The 19,606-nt window shown below is 39.4% G+C and overlaps 2 protein-coding genes across 4 annotated transcripts; both read right to left on the bottom strand.

Moving 5' to 3' along the window:
- Nucleotides 1-176: 176 nt before the first annotated feature.
- LOC137573170 (uncharacterized) lies at nt 177-2,644 on the bottom strand. The gene has a single exon (XM_068285016.1). The coding sequence runs from the start codon at nt 2,385-2,387 to the stop codon at nt 1,806-1,808; it is 582 nt and encodes a 193-aa protein (XP_068141117.1). The 5' UTR covers nt 2,388-2,644; the 3' UTR covers nt 177-1,805.
- Nucleotides 2,645-3,929: 1,285 nt separating this feature from the next.
- On the bottom strand, nt 3,930-16,646 carry LOC137573353 (platelet binding protein GspB). Of its 3 annotated transcripts, none has more exons than XM_068285281.1 (8): nt 16,357-16,646; nt 11,806-12,267; nt 11,016-11,153; nt 9,147-10,509; nt 8,048-9,025; nt 6,590-7,988; nt 6,462-6,531; nt 3,930-6,384 (listed from the first exon to the last, which is right to left on the bottom strand). In XM_068285281.1, exons 1-8 carry the CDS (start codon nt 16,519-16,521, stop codon nt 6,313-6,315), a joined length of 4,647 nt encoding a protein of 1,548 aa, XP_068141382.1. In that variant the 5' UTR covers nt 16,522-16,646; the 3' UTR covers nt 3,930-6,312. The 3 variants fall into 3 exon arrangements, with proteins under 3 accessions (XP_068141382.1, XP_068141381.1, XP_068141383.1); XM_068285280.1 differs by having other exon boundaries at nt 11,016-11,174; nt 16,357-16,644; XM_068285282.1 differs by lacking the exon at nt 16,357-16,646 and adding an exon at nt 14,134-14,526 and having other exon boundaries at nt 11,016-11,174.
- Nucleotides 16,647-19,606: the final 2,960 nt, after the last annotated feature.

The raw sequence follows: 19,606 nt of genomic DNA, 5'->3' as shown, positions 1-19,606 counted from the left end.
ACCACTCGCCTGACATTTAACGGCAAATGCATCGCGTGTGTTTTTGTCAAAAGCAAAAAAAAAAAGAAACTGTAAAGAGTACCCTGCAAAAATTAAATTACACAGATATCTGTAATATATATGTATATATATATATATATATATATACATAGGTGTGTGTGTTGTATATATATATATATAATTTATTTATAGATTTTCTTTTCGTGTCACTGTAATTCTTGTGTGTGTGTGTGTGTATGTTTATGTGGTAACAAATATAAAAAGGCAAACACAAAAAATATGAAAGAAAACTAAGATAATAATTCTTAATTTTAAAATTAATGGTCATAACATACTACATATATTTTTATATATATTATAATTATATATAGTATAATATGGTCAAGTCTGTTTTCAGCTTTTTGAATTTTAGCGGCTTTTTTTTTTTTTTTTTTTTGTTTGTTCGTAATGCTTAAAAAATATATTGTCATTTAACATTTACAATAAAAATTATAATAATATTATTATTAATAAAATATTTCGTCCAAAATGTAGCTTGCCAAATGAATTATTCTTTTTTGTTGTTGTTGTTGTTGTTGTTTTTTGCTTGCCTTGTCTTTTCTTTTCTAATGATTTATGAACAACATTTTGTCATTTTCCCTACATAATTTTTGTTTGTTTTTTGATTACAATGCAATTTTGGCAGTTGCAAACAGAAATTCTTGTCTCTAACTTAGGCGGAAACCGTAGAAAAGAAGAAGAACAATTGTCTCTAAGTGGGTGGGAGGGGGGAGAGAGAGAGGATAATTGTAGGGTAATGAAGCTAAGGGAGGGATGTGGATAGTTGTTGTAGTAATTGGAAGCCTTAGTTTAATCTAGGTACAATAATTAGAAACTATTTACATTATAATGTATATATATATGTATGTATAAGTATATTAGATATATAGGGTATAATATATTGTATATAAAATAGTATTTTTTTCTATACAGTTTTAGGCAAATGAATAAACCAAATTAAGGAGAGTAAAAGTAAAAAATATAAAAAAAAAAAAAAAAAAACAGCTGCCAATTTAAAACTCACTTATCGCCCATATCTAGGTTTTAAAATTAGATCACCATCATCGTTGTTGTATATATATATGTATGTATATGTAAGTACACTATATATATATATATACAAATATATGTAGATGTTTGTATGTATGTTGCTTTGTATATGTACAATAGGTAGGTACATATGTATGTACATATGTATGTATGTCTCCTAGGCTAAGGTCCAAAGTCTGGCATCATCGCCATAGAGGATGAAATTATTGAAATTAAGTATAATATGTATGCTCATGTCAGTAGTCTCTTTCAATAACTGATTCATTTGCTGTTGTTTTAGTTGGTTTTGGTTTTGTCCCTTAGCCCGGCGATGAGGTTGACCGACGTAGACGCAACTTTAAACGGGTTACACTGCCGCTTAGACTGCTACTACGACGTCGTGATCGTCGATGATGATGATGTTGATGAGAACTACTGGCTGTTAACTGATCCATTGAACTACCATGGGCATCATCTGTATCCAGATGAAACGGCGGCAGTTGCCTAGAGCTGCCGGCCAGTGCACGGCAGCATCTTTTGAAACGTCTACTCAGTCGGCTAACCATGCTGCTGCTGCTGCTGACGCCACCAAATTGTTCAGCAGGTAACATTCTAGTCATATCCTCTTCCCAGTGATTCATGTTGTTATTGTTGTGGTTGTTGCTACTGCTGCTAGTTTGTTGGTCATCGTTGTTGTTGTTATTGTTGTGATTACTGCTAGAAACGGCGGCTCGTTCTCATGATCGTTTACCGCTATCCTTGCGAAATGATTTACGCAATTTGTCAACCAAACGTAAATGAAATTTGGTATAATCATTTGTTGCCGTCGTCGTCGTCGTTGTTGTTGCAGCCGCACTCATCTCTTGTTGTTGCTGCTGCTGCTGACGCTGCATTGCCGCCTGACGTTCCAGAGCCGAGGCGGTTTGTGTACGACTCGGTGGACTGGAGCGCGTGGGTGATGACACCGTTAACATCATTGAACCATGCGAACTGCGCGATGCATTGCGCGGAAAGGCACGGGAACTATGACAACGTTGCATTTGCATGCGATGGCCAACACCAGCGCCAGCGCCGGCACTAGCGCTGCCACCGCCAACGCCACCAAATTGACCGTGGGACGGTGAGGTGGCAAAACTTTCGGATTTGCATTCGGACACTTTGCGGCGGCGTTGATGGCCGGCACCTGGTGTTCCCATGGCACTGGCCAATGTTGTTGTACCGTTATTACTGCTGGCATTTGAGCACTCTGAGGTCTTGCGGGATCGCGTATCCTTATATATATCATAGTTATTCTTCATCACTGGCATCATGAAAGCCATTTTGTAGTTTTGTGTTTTTTTTTTTTAAGAATCAAAACAAAAGACAAAAAAAAAAAAAAAAAAGATATTCAACACAACTGCCAGCAATTCGACACGCACGTTTCGAGTTGATTCAACTTTTTTTTCTTCTAGTGTTTTCTTTGTTTCAGCCGCCCGCGCTTGGATTTGTTTTTTTTTCTGCTTGGTTTTAGTTCTTCGTTTTCTTTGATTTTTTTCTATTCTTTGTTTCGTCCGCGCACACCTTTACCGTTATAAGTCTAACATTGTTCTGTTAGCTGCGACCGAGCCGCAGCTCTTGTTAAAGACTCAGTTGCCAGTGCTGTCGCTTTGTCAGGAACAAAAAAGCTAAATCAGCAAAAAAAAAAAAGCTGAATTGTGATAAAACAAAAACTTATTCAATTTTTGCATCGCAGATTGTTTACTTTAATAAATGACTTACACAGTTATAATTAAAAGAAGAAAGGAAGGAATAAAAAGAATTTCAGATTAAATAAAAGTATTAACGAATTCCCGCTCGATTCAAATGTTCATAACGCTTTAACCGAAAAAGAGCGGAAATTACAGCACTGTTCTGTAGACCTCTTAAAGTGAGACTGTTAATTAACAGCAATTTGGTCGCCGTATTAAAAAAAATTGTTTTAAATCATTTAAATTTTGTAAATTACTTTACTAGTTTTTTTTTTTTTGTTTATCTTATATAATTTGACTCGTTGAAATAATAGTACTAGTACTAGTACTTTCTCTAAAATTTGAATTGATGGCGCCCTGTTAAAGCATGGATGTTAGTTTACAGAGCTTTGTAATGGTCCGTCCAAGCGACGAAAGAGCAAGAGAGCATGCGATGACTGAAAAAGAGCGAGAGAGAGCAAAAAGAGATGAAATGGGGAAAAGAGAGCGCCTGCGCAATTGCGCAGGTCAGTTTCGTGATGTGACAACGTTTATACGTGGACCAGACGATGAATCTTTAAAATATCTTGATTTACTTTTCTACTTCAACGGAAATGACCTGTTTAACGTTTAACAGTCAACGCCATAATCATGATTAATTGTTAACGTGTCGCGTTGTTGAGGTGAAAGCTTTAGATTGTGATGCCAGGGGCCTCCATCAAAAAGTCATAGGCAAATATAAAACAATGATAAATATATTGCATTAATAATATCTACATAAGTATAACCTCATGCATATCAATAATTGCGTGTAGTAGTGTCACTATCTGAAAATTATTGATCCGTCTTTGATAAAAAATTTCCACTGTAAAAATTAATTAAGCGAATTTCGTTTAGGTAAAATTTTTAAAGATTGTAATTCTGTTCACTTACGTTTGAAATGTTGTGAAATTTCTTTGTTAGTTAACTCTTTATTAAGTTTTATGATATAATTCCCGATTTTATTCCCAATTTTATTATGTTTTGAAATTAAAGATTTGTTTAAATATGTTTTGTCACTTTAATGAATAGTTTTTCAATTAATGTTTCATTCCATTCATCGCTCAATTATATATTTCTATATGAGATTCTTGTTTGTTTTCGTTTTTTTTTTTTTTTTTTTGGTTTGGTTTGGTTTTAATAATGAAAGTGCATATATGATGTATATTATTATTATTATGTTGATTTGATTTCCCATTGAAATTTGTTTTGTGTAATAACAATATTAATTTATCAAGTTCTTGTTTTGTTTTCTTTCTTTTCTATATTAAATGCATTTTTAACAACATTCTCATTCTTTGGTTTATAATATTTCGGACAGAAAAAGAACACAAATACAAATATGCTGAAAAAATTGGTAATCGAATTGAAATTGAAAGACTTTTTAATGTATATAACATACATATGTATATCTATGTATGTATGTTTACATTTTCCTTGGTATTATTTAAATTATTGTACAATTTTTAAATTTGTTTTTGTTTTTCATTTTGCATAGAAATATTCCTTGCGTGGTTTTTTCTTTTGTATTTTAAGTGCAGTTTTTTGTGCTTCTTCAAGAAATCAACTTTTATTTTGTCCTATATATAAAGTTTCCATTTCCATTTCCATTTTGTTTTGTTTTTTTTTTTTTTCATAAGATCCACTATATAAAATGGTTTCAGGTTCTGATTTCATTGCAATTGCTCTTATTTGAAATCGTTTTTATTTTTTTTTTTTTTTGCTAAACTCGTAAATTATAATTATTTCTTCTTTTTTTTTTTTTTAGTACATTTGTAATGTTATTTCGTATTGTATTTTGTATAATTTACCTAAGAATGTTTTATGATTATATTTTTTTTTTTTTTAGATTTGCTTTTTGCTTCAATTCAATGAATGTCCGTTGCCTTAATATCAATCAAAATTTATTTTTGGGTATTTAAAGAGACTAGCTAAGTTTTTTTTTTTTTTTTGTTTTTTTGTTTTTGTTTTTTTGTCATTGGGAAGTTTTGGTTTTTCCTTTAGATTTGGGTTTTTTTTTGGGATTTTGAAATGAGTTTATTTTGTTTTAAAGCAAATTTTCTCTATGAATTTGGAATGGGATGTAATTGTATGGAATGGGAAATAAAAAAAAATCTTATCGATATCAAATCTTATTAGGATTTAAATTTTCAATTCAGGAGGAAAAATTCTGGATCGTAGTGTTTTTTTTTTCGATATTTTAAACGCCAGATCGGGCAGTTTCAATGAAATGTGAAGGTATATAGAAAGGCCCAATAGACAAGGCACTGCAAGGGTATATAAATTTCGGTGTTTCAAAATTTAGTTGTTTGGCATTGCATTGATCGTGTGAGATCATATTGGGATCAGTATTTGATCATGATGTACGAAATGTAAACTGACTTTTAGAGTAACAAAAACACGAATTCGCTGGCAGTTTTGTTGGCTATGTAAGAAATTGAAACAACAAAAAGTAGTAATAATAATAATAATAATAACTATGGTACTAGGTAGGTATTGTTCTAGGTTCTCAGGCATAGTAATACAATATTACGTAGACACATACACACACACACACCCACTCACAAACACGCACTCAGGCAGGCATACTGCAGACATACAAATACAGATACTAACTAACAATGAATAGCAAACTATATGCTAAATACGAATCGGTGCCCTTAATTCATGAGCGATCCATGTGATTCGATTTACTAATTAATTTTCAGTTTTTGTGACCTTTGCGCCTATCGATAACGTTATCGCTATCGATCGTAATTGTAATCTAAATGAAGATCTCTTGAGCTTGCTTGATGTTTTTTTTTTCGTATGCAAGTGTTGGCATAATAATACACAAATTATTGATGTATTAAAAGTTTAGTGTTCTTTGTGTTGTAATGATCTAAGAAATTTCGATTTGTCTGAGCTAGGATAACAAACTACTAATTAGTACAATATATATAGTATGTATATTGTATGTTAGAACATCGACTTATGATTTAGGGATCGTAACACTTTAAATTTCTTTGAGATCACATGAAATTGGTTTCCTATATTTGTTTTCTTTTGGGTTTTGAGTGCCAGCGTTAGATAAGGAATGTTTTTTGGATGGTAAGACGAATACAAAACGAATTGAAACGAATTTTTAGATTATTAATGCTATCAAAAAATTATCCTATACATATGTATACATATATGTATGTATCTGTATGCATGTATGTATGTATGTATGTTTACCTATATAGTAGTAGGTCGTAATCGTATAATATTTAGCTAAATAGAATCAGAAATACTTTGTTCGTCATTCGGCATTCATATTCTTTCGGTTCTTTGTTCTTCTATAATGGTAACAACCGCACTGCTTGAGGTACATAAAGGATATAAGCCAAAAAAGTATCAATTACAATACATTATTATGGCCATTTAGTATAGTGAGTTGTCTTATTGTGTAGTGTAGAGTTAGAGAGCGGAAGTGATTTGAGTTCTTGATGGAGTTTTGGGATAAACACATGCACACGGCTTACTTTCTGTCTGGAAATTTGCGATGCCGACTGCTACTTGGTGCTGCCTCGCGACGAGGAAACTCATCCAGCTGAAAAGACAGAAAACCGTAGAGACAATCAATTGTAGAAAAGGGGCTTACCAAGTGTAATTCGATTAGATGCTTACCCGAGAACCTGAAGTCTTATTGACGCTCTGACGTTGAGAAGTCATCGAAAGCTCTGCATCTGCATATGTCCTGGGGAAAAATGATATAATTGCCATATATTATTTCACCCATCTCTCTCTCAACTTACCGGTTTTCAACAGAAATTTCTGGCTCCAATAGCGGTAACATATCCTCGCCTTGCTGTAGTAGATCTACTGATGCCAGGGATTCGCTACCAGTGCCAGTACCTGTTCCTGTACCCGTGCTGCTATCTCCAGCTCCTCCTCCACCTGTGGCTGTAGATGATTCACCTCGTTCGGCCTCATGACATTCACATTGGCAATCCTCTGGCTTCACATAGTTATAGTGCAACTTATCACTCGGACTTGAACCTGTAACATCTGGCGGTTGTCGCGACGAGGTCTGATGATGAGAATGATGATGATGTTGATGATGATGATGATGGTTGCCAGAACGATGTCCACCTCCTGCACAGGCCGACGACGAGCTGGTTGTTGCCGCTGTGCTGGTGGCTATTGTCTCCTTGGGCAATGTCGTGATGCGTTTGGCGGGTTTCCGCTTCTCTGGTATATTCTCAAAATCAATCCAATGCCCCGAAAGTTTTCTCTGAGTGGAAGCTTTTGGTTTGGGTTCCTCCAAATTGGAGGAGGTAGAGGAGACAGGAGCTGTATTTGCCGCTGCTGCTGCCGGCAACAATTGCTTGCTCGAGTCCTTGCGCTCTAAATTTGTGGCTCGCAAACCCTCTTCAGCAAACTCAAACCAGGACTTGCCATTGGCATTGGAAATTCGACGGGGTGATTTGGAATTCTTGAGTTCTTTATCCTTGACACTGGCGGCCTCTTTGCGGGGCAAACTGATACGTAGCTTCTCGCCACGCATGGGAACACTGCTGCTGGAATCAAACTCATGGCATCCATGTGGCGCCTCCTGTGGCGTCATAATGCCTGCCGTGCAATACTCTTCGAGATGCGAAGGATTCAACGGTGTTGTGGATCGTGGCCTGTCGACAGGGCATGTCTTAAGTTCCATATTGGCCCGCTCCTTCATTGGTATCAGCGGTACACCTTGGGCACGCTCCTCGGGCAATGTTGTCGGTATATAAGGTAGCTCATCGTCAAACGATTCTTGGGAAACAAGACCGGTGCTCTCGTGCTCTTCGATCACACATACATTACGTGGGAAATGATGGCGTTTGCCATCAGCACCAACCTGGACAGCTGTAGCCACCGAAGAACTACCACCAGCCATATCGGAATCACGTTCACTTTCCGACGATTCGATGGGTTCATGTTCATCCGTGGAGTGGGAGTGCTGCTGATCCCCAGATGGTGACGTCGCTATTGCGGTTGTGGTGGTAGTTGTGGTCGCGGTCACGATCTCTGGTTGTGACATTTCGTAATCCAGACAAGGTTTAGGACTCTGAACTGGAGATTTGGAAATTTGAATTGGTGAAGTAACTACTGCAGTGGGAGTCGGTGGCTTGGTTGCTGCTGGAGTTGGCATCGATGTCGTGGGTGTTGTGGCTTCTGTAACGAGAGAAAGTGATGAGTGATGGTAGAGAGAGATCAATTACGCAATCACTTACGTTTCGACTCTGTGGAAATGCTCTGGCGTTTGGGTTTTCGTGGTATTGTCGCCGTTCCGATCATCTTTTCCTGAGGCTTTTCAACAGCAGCCACATTTTCGTGATACTTTTTTCGAACATCGAAATTCTCTAGATATCTCGAGTGACGGGCATCCGATAATTGTGGAACTGCCGGAGCCTCATCTTCTGAAGTGGGGCGAGATTTGTGTTTAGAACGCATCACAACATTGGGTATGGCGGCGGCTGATGGAGTTGTAGGTGTGGGTGTGGCAGAGACGTGTTCCTCTTCTGAACTGGAGACACCACCACCACGTGGTGGTGGTGGTGGCGGCGGCGGTTGAGCTGCATCCACTGTGCGTCGTATAACCGTGCCCTGACGTTGAAGACCATCGTTGGTACATTCCGATGCTGTGGAATTGGTTGACTCAAGCACTTGTTCGGACAACTGGCTCGATTGACTTTCTGTCTTTGAAATGCTAAATTGGGTGGAGAATAGCTGTTCCTGACTGCCAGAGCCGAGTCGTGTGGCGAAGAGCAATCGTCGTCGCTCCTTAGCAGCTGCATCCTCGACGGGTGCACTGGTGACTGTGGCCACGGTTTGAACCAGACGAGGCTCGCAGGCACTCTGATTGCTATCCACCGAGGGCAGCCGTTGCATTTCCGATGCGACACCATTCTCTCGTACCATTGTCGATGTCGATGATGATGGCAAATGGGCGGCCAAGTTTGCGGCTCTCGCACTTACCACAGAACTAACCGACTGCAGTGTTTCCTGTGAGTCCTGTGAGCTGTGACGTTGAACCTCTAGACTCCAAGTTCCGCGTTCTTTTTCGACCTCCTCCTGCGATGGCAGTGATTGAATCGCATCCAAATCGGAACGCTGTGGCGGCTTCCGCTGGTTCACAGGACGGAGGGCAGCAGCGGCAGCCGCCAATTGGCTGGCTGTGATGGGAGCCACACCGCCAGTTGTTGATGCTCCTGGAGGGAAATCGAAAGGTACAAAGGGCAAATTAACAGCATAAAGAACTTAAAGAACACTTTTTTTTTTGGCATATATGTAGATAGAAAATTGACAAGTATTTGCGACAAACAAACTTACCTTTGTGACTTTGTGGTGGCGGTGAAGGAGCTGCCAGTTTCTGGATGCCTTGCAACAGCGTAAGAGCCTCACGATCCTCGGGCGGTGTATGCAGAGGTATGTGTATATAACCTTCGACAGGCTCATCGTAATACCTCAGACGACTATTGGGTCGTGAACCGGCTGGCGTCCGACTACGCCCTCCCGAAGCGCCACTCGGAGCAGGGGCTGGTGGTGGTGGCGGCGGTGGCTCACAGGTTTCAATGGGGGAGGAGCTCTTGGAACTGCTACTGCCACGTTTGCCTGGTTTGAAAATGGCCAATACGGATTTCTGCTTGCTAGGCGTAACATTTTGCGAGCCCATTCCCATTGAGGTGGCTGTCGATGGTCGCTCCTTGCTCTTGCTGCGTGAGCGTGAGCTTTCTCTGGGTGAATCGGGGGAATCCTTGCCCAGGCGAAAGAGGGAACTAAATGAGCTTTTACGTGACACAGATGCGGGCGCCGGGGATGGTGAACGGCTGCCCAAACGCAAGGCATGACGCGATGGCTTGGGGCTCGCCGTTGGGGTTAAACGATGCTCGTCGATTCCACCGCCGTGAAGACTGAGTGAGGCGGGTGGTGGCTTGGGTTGTGATGCACCGACTGTCGTTGTCGTTGCAGAGGAGCTCTTGGAATAGACGGGAGTCAGCTGATTGGGTGCCTCCACCACACGTTCATTGGCCGCAATGCCTTTGTCGCTGTACATGTGATCAGGTCGCAAATTAATGCGTATGTACTCCGTGCCGCTAGGCGTTTTGCCGATAACCATTTGGCCTGGACTCTTTGTGCTCCGCCGTTGACCCCCCATAACGTTGCTGGACGACAGAGAGTTGCTTGCACTTGCTTTCGCCGTCTTCGATTCACCATTATGATGCTGTGCGGCCAGGGTACTGGGCTTACTGCGACGTGTGGTTGAGCTAGATGTCGAGGGTTGAACTTGTATGCCCTCGGCTAAAACCACCTGGGTGGGATCATGTTTACGTGAGAGTAGCATTTGTTCCACGGCAGACACCTCCCCTAAACTTTGATTCGAACTGGGTGCAGTGGAGGCATTACTTGCTCCCCCAGCACCGGCTACACCAGCTCCATGCTCGACGGGTTTGGGGCCACAGAACGATGTTTCCAATAGCATACGATGTGGCGAAGGTGAACGTGAAACACCTGAAACGGCTGAAAGGCGGCTAACTGCCGAACCCTGACTGCCCACACTGGAAATTCGACTAGTTCGTCCGGAAATGCATAATAAAGCGGCAACCTCTGAACTGGCCGAGTCTTTGCGTTGATGCTGCTGCAAATAGCTCTGATGGTCATCAAATTTAAAAATGTGTGGCGATGAACGTTTGGCCTGAAGTAGAAGGGTGAAATGTTAAGATTTACAAAAGGTTTTTGTCGGTCAAACATCAGAACTTGAATCTGATTCATTTCCATTCAATTGAACCCCATTTTTGATATGCTTTTACCATCTTTCAAAGGGTCCTAAAAACACTGAACTTCTTGCAGTTTATGCAATTGAAAAAAAGTCGTAATCAATTTATCAAAGACCAATCAAGTGCAGTCGCTCTTTTGTAAACTTTCTGTTTACTTTCCCATGGCTCTGCGCAATTTCGCATTATTAATTTCAAAGTATTTTCGTTTTGCGCTTTTTTCATTCTCCACCTTTCTCATTTCTCATTTATTGTTGTATGAATGTAGGTATGTAGGTATGTGTTTCAATTTCCGTTCCGTCAATTCATAGCCTTGACAGTTGATGTTACGGTTATGGGTTGTTGGTTATCCCTCGTTGTCCCTCCACTTGAACAAACCGAAGACCCACCCACCTAGACACATACACATATCGTTGTTGTTACTCACCTGCTGCTGCTGTTGTTGTTGTTGTTGTATACGCTCCTGCTCCTCTTTCTTTTGCTCGGGATCCATAAAGTATAACTCTTCCGTAGAGCTACGTAACTCCAGGGCGCCTTCTTCGCGAAATCCCAGACCAATTGTTTCCTGTAGGGTGCCAGTGCCGACCTTCAGAGTATTAGTTTTGTGACACCAAGTAACCAACCAACAATAAGCACACACACACACGTACACACACAGACACATATATAGAATTTTGTAGAGAGATATAGCAAAGGGTCATGCAAAAAGGCAAGTGGGGGGGATGGGGGGGGGGGTGGTGGAAGAAAAGGAATGGTAAGGGGATGGCAAAAACCAAATAATGTTAAAGAGCAAATAAACAAATCAATAGCCAATTTTTTTTTGTCATTTTGTTGTTGTTGTTGTTGATGATGTGGTTGTGCATGTCGGCAAGAAGGATAAGATTTTCCCCACCCCAAAATGGTTTAGCCATTGGGTGTGTGTGCGCGTGTGTGTGTGTGTGTGTGTTTGTGTGCAGGGGATTCAAGTAAGAAGTTGGTGGTTAGAGCGCAGCATAGGAAGAGAAATAGACAGATAGAGGAAGAGATAGAGACAAACAGAAGTACGAAAATAGGACAAAACGAAAAACAAAAACAAACAAAGAAGTTAGAAAGAAAGAAAGAAAGAACAAAGTACAAATAATTAGCACAAAGTGATTTTATTTATGTATATATTTATGTGGCTGGTCTAGCGACTGATTAACTGAGCATTTCAATTCATCATTTTACTAGTCATTTACCTGGTCAAACACATTTTCCGGGCTACTCTCGCGACTATCCTCCTCGTGATGCGATGAACTTGATGCTCGACTCAGTTCGATGCGTGGCGTTGATGGTGTTGTTAGAGTGGCAGTGCCACGATAGCTATTGGCGCCACCACCACTGCCATATCCTTGAGCGGTGGGTGGCAACGGTTGGCCACCCTCATTGCTACTGACCAAAGTGGTGGTGACCGTTGTAGTGGCCGTTTTTAGAGGCGGTGGACGTTGCTTGGCAACTGTAGTGGCTGAACAGGTTGTGGACGAGGCAGAGGCGCTTGATGATGATGATGAACCACTGGGGCCAGTGCCGCCTGATATGCTTGGCGCTTCATCACCAACAACGCTACCCACAACTCCTCCCGACCCGTTTCCTGTCACTGTCCCTGTCCCTGTCCCTGTCCCTGACATCGTTGTCTGTTTACGCAGCGTTTGCTCCATCATCTGTAAAAAAAAGAAAGGGAAAAGAATACGAGAATATAGAACCAAAAGGGAAATAAAAGTATGATATTACAAAAAAATTAACCACCCATCCACCCCCCTCCACCACTACCCACCACATCATCATCATCTTTCCATTGCATTTTGCAAATTGAAATCAAATGCTTTGACACAGTTTTATCCTTTTTATGCAAATATTGAGTGGGGGAGGTGGTCTCTCCCCGCAGAAGCATCGGCAGGGGAAAACTCAGCTCTCTGTTTTCTTTTTTCTCTTTTCTTATTGTGATTTTAATTAAAATCATGATTTGCTTTTGTTACCCCTCCAACACTTTATTCGCTTTTTGCCGATTGGCCCTCCTGCTGCATGGTTTCCAAATGGATAATTGAAAGCTCATTGAAGAACGCCGTGGGAGAGAAGACTTTTGGGGTGTGGGCGGACTAGTTGTGTCACTTTGGGGGTCGAGATAGAATGGTTCGTTCTCAAAATAAGACAGAGAAACGAAAAAATAAAACCCCATCCAGTACCATGTGGCCAGACTCACATGAACGAAAACAAGGTTTCTATTTACTTAGCCTTTCACCAAAAACCAAAAATAAAAGAAGAAGGGAGTCGATAGTGACCAATGACCAATCAGTAGACAATAAGAAGAGAGCAGGAGAAATATCTGGTTGTATTTTGAGAGTCTAAAGTTTGTCGAAACCCAAAATAAAACACTGAAACACTTTTATCAGGCCATTTCAATTATAGAGTTTCGAATCGCCACCCAATGTACTCTCATAATTCCATTACCATTACAAAGTTCGGGTCCCAAATCAGGGAACATAGAGAGAATATTTGGCTTAGGGCCAGAATACTGGCACATCGTGTTAACCATTCGCAAGCTTAAAGTTGAATTTCCATGCCATCGTAGCCGTAATATCAATGCAATTATCCAGCTTTAACTTAATACCCCAGTCCTGGCCACGGCCCTGGATTTGGCCCCACCCCGCCAATGCTTCGTATTTGCACTTTTTGTCAGGGACAGCCTCCGGGCTTGCATAGTTTGTGGGTTTACTGGAGCAACAGCCGGAGAACTTTCAATGCAGAGAAACATACACACCCATACACATACACACTCTCACATGCACAAGCATCCACATTCACATACGCCTCGTTGCGTTTGGTCCTAGAATGCGCTGATTGACACATGGCGCCTGAATGTAGGCAACAAAAATGTCGTTTATTGTCTCTGCGGGACCTTGGGTGGTTCGTTGGTTCGTTCATTCGTTTGAGATGTGTCAGTGTGTGTGTGTGTGTGTGTGTGTAAGTGAAAATGTTGATATGGGGGGAGGAGGTATAAATTAATTTTAAGTTGATGCTGGAAATTGTCTTATAATTTCAATGAAAACGTTACGTGTACATACACCGATCCATATACATATATATGTACATACATATATGTATGTATGTGTATTTATTTGAAATATACGCTGATGAATTTGCAAAACGGTTTTATCATTTCATTTTTGGTGGTATACAGAAATGAACGGTGGTGGCAGGTGGGGCAAAACGTGCTTAATAATAAAAATCACTCCCAAATGTGCAATTAAATTAATTAAAATTTAAATGAAAGCCTTTTAAACAAACAAAAAAAAAAATGTAAGACAGACATAGAATAGAAGAACGAGAGAGACTAAACGATATGCTTATATGTGGAGTAGCCATTGAAAGTACAGCAAGAGACAGGGACAGGGGCAAGGGCCGGGGCGTGGGGTTGGTGGGGGAGAGACAAGACGATGGAGAGCCGCCTTTTGTTTGCCTTGCTTCTTGCTTCTCTTTCTGCCAGCCAGTTTCTGTTTATTGTTAATATACAAACACACGCTACTTACCGTTATGCTGCTGCTGCTGCTCTCTCTCTCTCTCTCTCTGTCACACTCTCTTGGTATTTGGTATGTATGTGCGTATATATATAAGCGGGTGTTTGTATGTGAGTAGATATTGTTTTGGCCTTATTAATTTTTCATCAATATTTCTTTCAACATTTCACCAGCACGAGCACAAACAAACAAACCGAAAAAAAAAATGGAGAGAATAGAAACCATAGCGAAATACCGTGCACAACTTAACAAAATTTTTCCCGTTTTTCTTTTTTTTTGTTGATTTGTTGATTGCTTTTCTTTTGCTTCTTCTCCTTTTTGCCCTCCACCCGTGCACGCTGACTTCAGCCTGCTTTCTCGCTCTCGCTCGCACAACCACTCAGCTATTTAGAGTTTAGACCGCACGCACGAAGCGCCAGCGTCGAACTAACGTTGTGATACCCAAAAAGTATGCTAAACGCTGAATGAGGCTGTGAAACGACAGCGACGACGACAACGACAATGGCAACGACAACGACAACGACATTTGAACGCCAAAGCTCTGGTAGCATTTGGGGGAAAGCTCAGGCAAAAGGCTGCGGCAAAGCTTTTTCTTTCGACGTCGTCGTCGTCGTCGTTGAAGTCGGCGCGGTCGTCGCCGGGTGCTGCCTGTCTGAATATGAATGTGAATTGTGAAGCTTCAGAAGTCAAGTTGCCCCACATGAATGTGCGCGTGTGTGCGATGATACAGCGCTTGACAATTGAGTAGAACCCCATGCGATAAAAACATTAATCTATGGTTACTAGGGCTAACACAGACAGTTATGCATTAGCCACCTTGTTTTTAATTCCCAATTGACAAATTTAAAGTTGTAGTTCAATGATTTTTTGTTTCTTTTGGGGTTAATCTAATCATTTATCCTGTAGTGTAGCAAAGCCGCAATGTTCCTCATTCTCATGCTGTTGTTCTGTTTTTGCTCCCTCATGGTTTTGCATGTTTCATTTTTGGGTTGTATTGAACCTTTTTTTTTGCCCCCACCCCTGCCGCCTGGCTTTATACTCCCACACTTGTTCTCTCTGGCTATCTCAGTCCTTCTCTCGTGGTGGTTCATTGGTATGTTATGTATGAATGGATGGCATTTTGGTCTTCTCTCCATTGTTAAATGACATTATTTAGAGCACTTTACATTTTGATGCGAAAGCGTGCCAAAATATTTTCATACTAAATGCCAAAATCGTGGATCAGGTCAAACGATGACTTCGACTCCATCATGCGCGGCGCGTGGCGTATCCGTGTGGTTTGTAACAGAGTTGTTGTTGTTGTTGTCGTTGTTTGCCTTTATTTATTAGCCCGAAAGCATTTAGCTGGCCTCCCTTTTAAGTGCCCATGGTTAAAATGTTTTTCGTTTTTTCTTTTTCCTCTTTTTTTTTTTTTTTTTTGGGACTACCACGTCTCACCTTATCAACAACATCATGATTGCACCACCCACCTCAAAAAGCTTTGCCAAGCTCCTCTCCACACTGAGCGCTTTAGTTTTTATTTTATGTTTTGGTTAATTAATTTTAGCTTTGCATAATGTGTATATGACATGAGCAGCTTACAGTGAATACAATAAATATTCTCATGTTTCTCATATTCACATTTGATTCTACTAATTGTCGTACCCCCTAAAAGTTGTTAAAATATAAGAAAATCCTATATTTCTCAAATAAGTGGGAAATAAAGAAATATTCATCGGCTTTACTTTTAAAAAGTATTCATCGACACAAAACTGTCAATACTTGGTAGTTTCAGAAATACAAGTTATTTGGGTAAAGGATTTCCTTTTTCGCTTGTAATTCACAACTAGTTTAAGCGCGTTATGACATGTTGTAGTTGAGCTTAAGCAATGCAACTCTGAATCCGCTGACTTTGTCGAGAATCGGAATGAAGCTACTTACATACTTAATCGATTTGCCAAAAGTGATCATGATTACGTATACGTACACACACATATATATGTATATAGATGTATGTATATATAAGTTATGGGATCAAAAATGCTTCCATTTTACATTTTGAACGATTTATCAATATTTGTCTAAACGTGACTCCATTGCAATGCTAATGCAAGGTGTGAATAAAAACTGACTTGAAAACATTTGAGGTGATTTTTATTTTTCTGCTATATATATACATATATCTATAACATATATCTATGTATATATGTATATACGTGGAATTGTTAAAGAGATAGAAAAATGCTTTACACTTACCATTCCAGAGGCAGGAAGCGTTTGCTCTTGTTGCTGGTGTTGTTGTTGCTGCTGTTGCTGCTGCTGCTGCTGTACATTTGTCGTCGCATTGTCCTCAAATGACTTCTCGAACGACGCAATTGGCGCTGGGCCAAGACGCTTTTGCCGGCGTGCATCCATAGCCATAGTCTGTTGCCCTTTACTTTTTCACTTCCTATGCACACACACAAACACACACACTCTCGACATTTTGTGGTTGTTGTTGTCTTTTCTCTTGGTTTTTGCTTTCTCAAAATGGGTCACCACACAAACACACACACATACAAGAATGCAACATATTAAAGGGTTGAGGGAGCAGAACAATTTGAAATGGTTTTAGGTCTCTTCCAGGCCTTCTCATAATTGCTGCAACAACTAGACGAAAAGACGCATTGGCATATTCCGTTTTCTTTTGGCTTTAACTCATTCTATCAATCATTTTCGGGGAATAAATGGAAATAGAAGAACAAAATATAAAAATTGTTAGCATTGAATATAAAATGAGAAGGAAAAAATAATAATTATTGGCCACAGTTGGAGCCAAAAACAGATTTCAAGCCAAGTCGTGTTTAGTTTAGTTCATTGAACCCTGGCAAATGCAACAAGAAGCCAGTTAGGGCAATAATAATGTCAACAATTGATGAATACATTAGTTTACGACACAACACACACGCACACAAAGCTCTACCCTATATGTATATATATAATTTCGCATTGTATCTTGTTATTTATCTGCAAATCCATCATCACAGGCAACCTTTTCCACTTTATTCTACCATACTATTATATTTTAAGTGTAACGCTAATAAGTGCATTTAATTGCATCATTAAAAATGTAATGCAGTTTGCCAACTATTCTCAGAACAGAACCCTGTTCTTTATCGATGTGAATGAACTTTAATAGTGTAGTAATTGAATGAACTAAATGAGCATAGAATTTAGATTAGAAGGCGTTTTGCACCCAGTTAAGATTCTAGATAAGCTTTAAATGTCTACGTCAATCTATTTTAGAGATAATATATCTACAGTCAACCGGATCGAACTTAGAACTTGGTATTCAAAATTAGAAGAATGAGGGGAATGTATGTATGTCCAAAAGGGCTATATGTATGGAAAGAATAACTTTCTCTACAAATATGTAGCTATGACTAGTAGAATTCGATTAGGCATCTGTCCAAGGATCAATTGGCCCTATCAGTTAATCGTGAAGCTATTAGCTTTGTAGATACAGACTAAGGATTTCTATAAAACCGAGAAAGTTTCAAATTTCGAACTTTGCTTTCTCTTTGATAGGACATCAGTGCCGGATTAAGTCAATCAAGAGTCCATAGCAATCTTAAAACCTTTGTATACCTATATAAGTTTTTGGGGTCTGACTGCTAAGCTAAGACAGTAATAGAAATTGCAAAGATAATGTTGTTTTTTTTTTTTCAAATTTTTAAATATAAATTTCATAAATCGAAACTAAAAGATTTAATAAACTTTTTAGTAATCAAAAATCGATTTGATAATGCGCGGGCCTTAACATTTCCCAATCCTGCCGTATGGCTAATCTGGCAATGGATTTGGTTTTTCCTTTTCCTTTTTGTTTTTATACCCTTGCAAAAAGGGTATATTAATTTTGGTCAGAAGTGTGCAACGCATAGAACGAAGCATCTCCGACCATACAAAGTATATATATTCTTGATCAGCACGACGAGACGAGTTCAACTAGCCATGTCCGTCCGTCCGTCCGTCCGTCCGTCCGTCCGTCCGTCTGGATCAACGCAAACTCCTCCTAGACCGTAAGAGCTACAGAGCTGAAATTTTGCACGTAGGCTTGTATATACTGCAGGCGTTGTATATCTCGGATTCAGCCGGATCGGACCACTATATTATATAGCTCCCATACAAACCCCAAAGTCACGAACAGTGACTTTCTCAATAACTTCGTTATTTTCTGAGCTATTGTCGTGAAACTTAATATTAGAGAGTTAACTACGCCTATAAGCGACTATGCCAAATTTGATCAAGATCGGGTGACTATATAATATAGCTCCCATACAAACGAGCAAGTCACGAACAGTGACTTTCTCAATACCTTCGTTATTTTCTGAGCTATTGTCGTGAAACTTAATATTAGAGAGTTTACTACGCCTATAAGCGACTATGCCAAATTTGATCAAGATCGGGTGACTATATAATATAGCTCCCATACAAACGGCCAAGTCACGAACAGTGACTTTCTCAATACCTTCGTTATTTTCTGAGCTATTGTCGTGAAACTTAATATTAGAGAGTTTACTACGCCTATAAGCGACTATGCCAAATTTGATCAAGATCAGGTGACTATATCATATAGCTCCCATAGGAACGATTGGTCGAAAACAGTGACTTTTGTAAATAACTTCGTTACTTTTAACGCGATTGCTTTTAAATTAAACATTTCTTAATTTAATATTTTTGTTAATGACTGTGTCGAATTTGATAAAGATCGGGTGACTATATCATATAGTTCCCCTAGGAACGATCGGTGGAAAACAGTGACTTTGATCAATATCTTCGTTATTTCCTATGATTGTAGGCCTTTCTTTCGCAAGCATAAGCCTTTTTAGATAAAACGTTCTTCCACATTGATGGCTAATAGGTAAGGAAAGAGTTACCAAAAAAGTTGCAAGGGTATACAAACTTTGACGCGGTCGAAGTTAGCCCCGGCCCTCTGGTTTAAATCTTTTTGAGCATCCTCAATCTAATTAAGTTTTTATGCTCAGCGTTTATTATGGATTTTGTTGACTCTTTGCTTCTCTGAATAATTAATTAATTAACTATATTATTTTGTTAATATTTATTTTGGATACAAGATTTTGGCTTGCAATTTTATGACGATGTCAATATGGTTCAATAATGAATAATAGTTGCTTACGTAATAAATGCATAAAATAAGCAAAGTAAAATACACATAATAATAATAACGTAATGGGCATTATTTTAATCTATATAATTGGCAGATTCTCTGGGGATGGAATTAGAGGAAATTTCCTTAGCTACGACTCTTAAAATAAATTGGAGTTTCCATATCGGAGATATTGATTGCCCCCACCAACAGGATAAACGGAATCGGTAGAATAGTTACAATTATGTATGTATGTATGTATATACATATAATACTTCATTTAAATATTCTATACTTATCAGACAGAGTTGTGCCGTTAAGTAATAGCATTAAAGAAAATCAATTCCAATAAAATCAGTT

The sequence above is a fragment of the Drosophila tropicalis genome, unplaced genomic scaffold (genome assembly GCF_018151085.1).
Source record: "Drosophila tropicalis isolate 14030-0801.00 unplaced genomic scaffold, ASM1815108v1 contig_4, whole genome shotgun sequence".
Classification (NCBI taxonomy): domain Eukaryota; kingdom Metazoa; phylum Arthropoda; class Insecta; order Diptera; family Drosophilidae; genus Drosophila; species Drosophila tropicalis.
The sequence above is the reverse complement of the archived record's forward strand: the minus strand, read 5'-3'. Positions and strand labels throughout refer to the sequence as shown.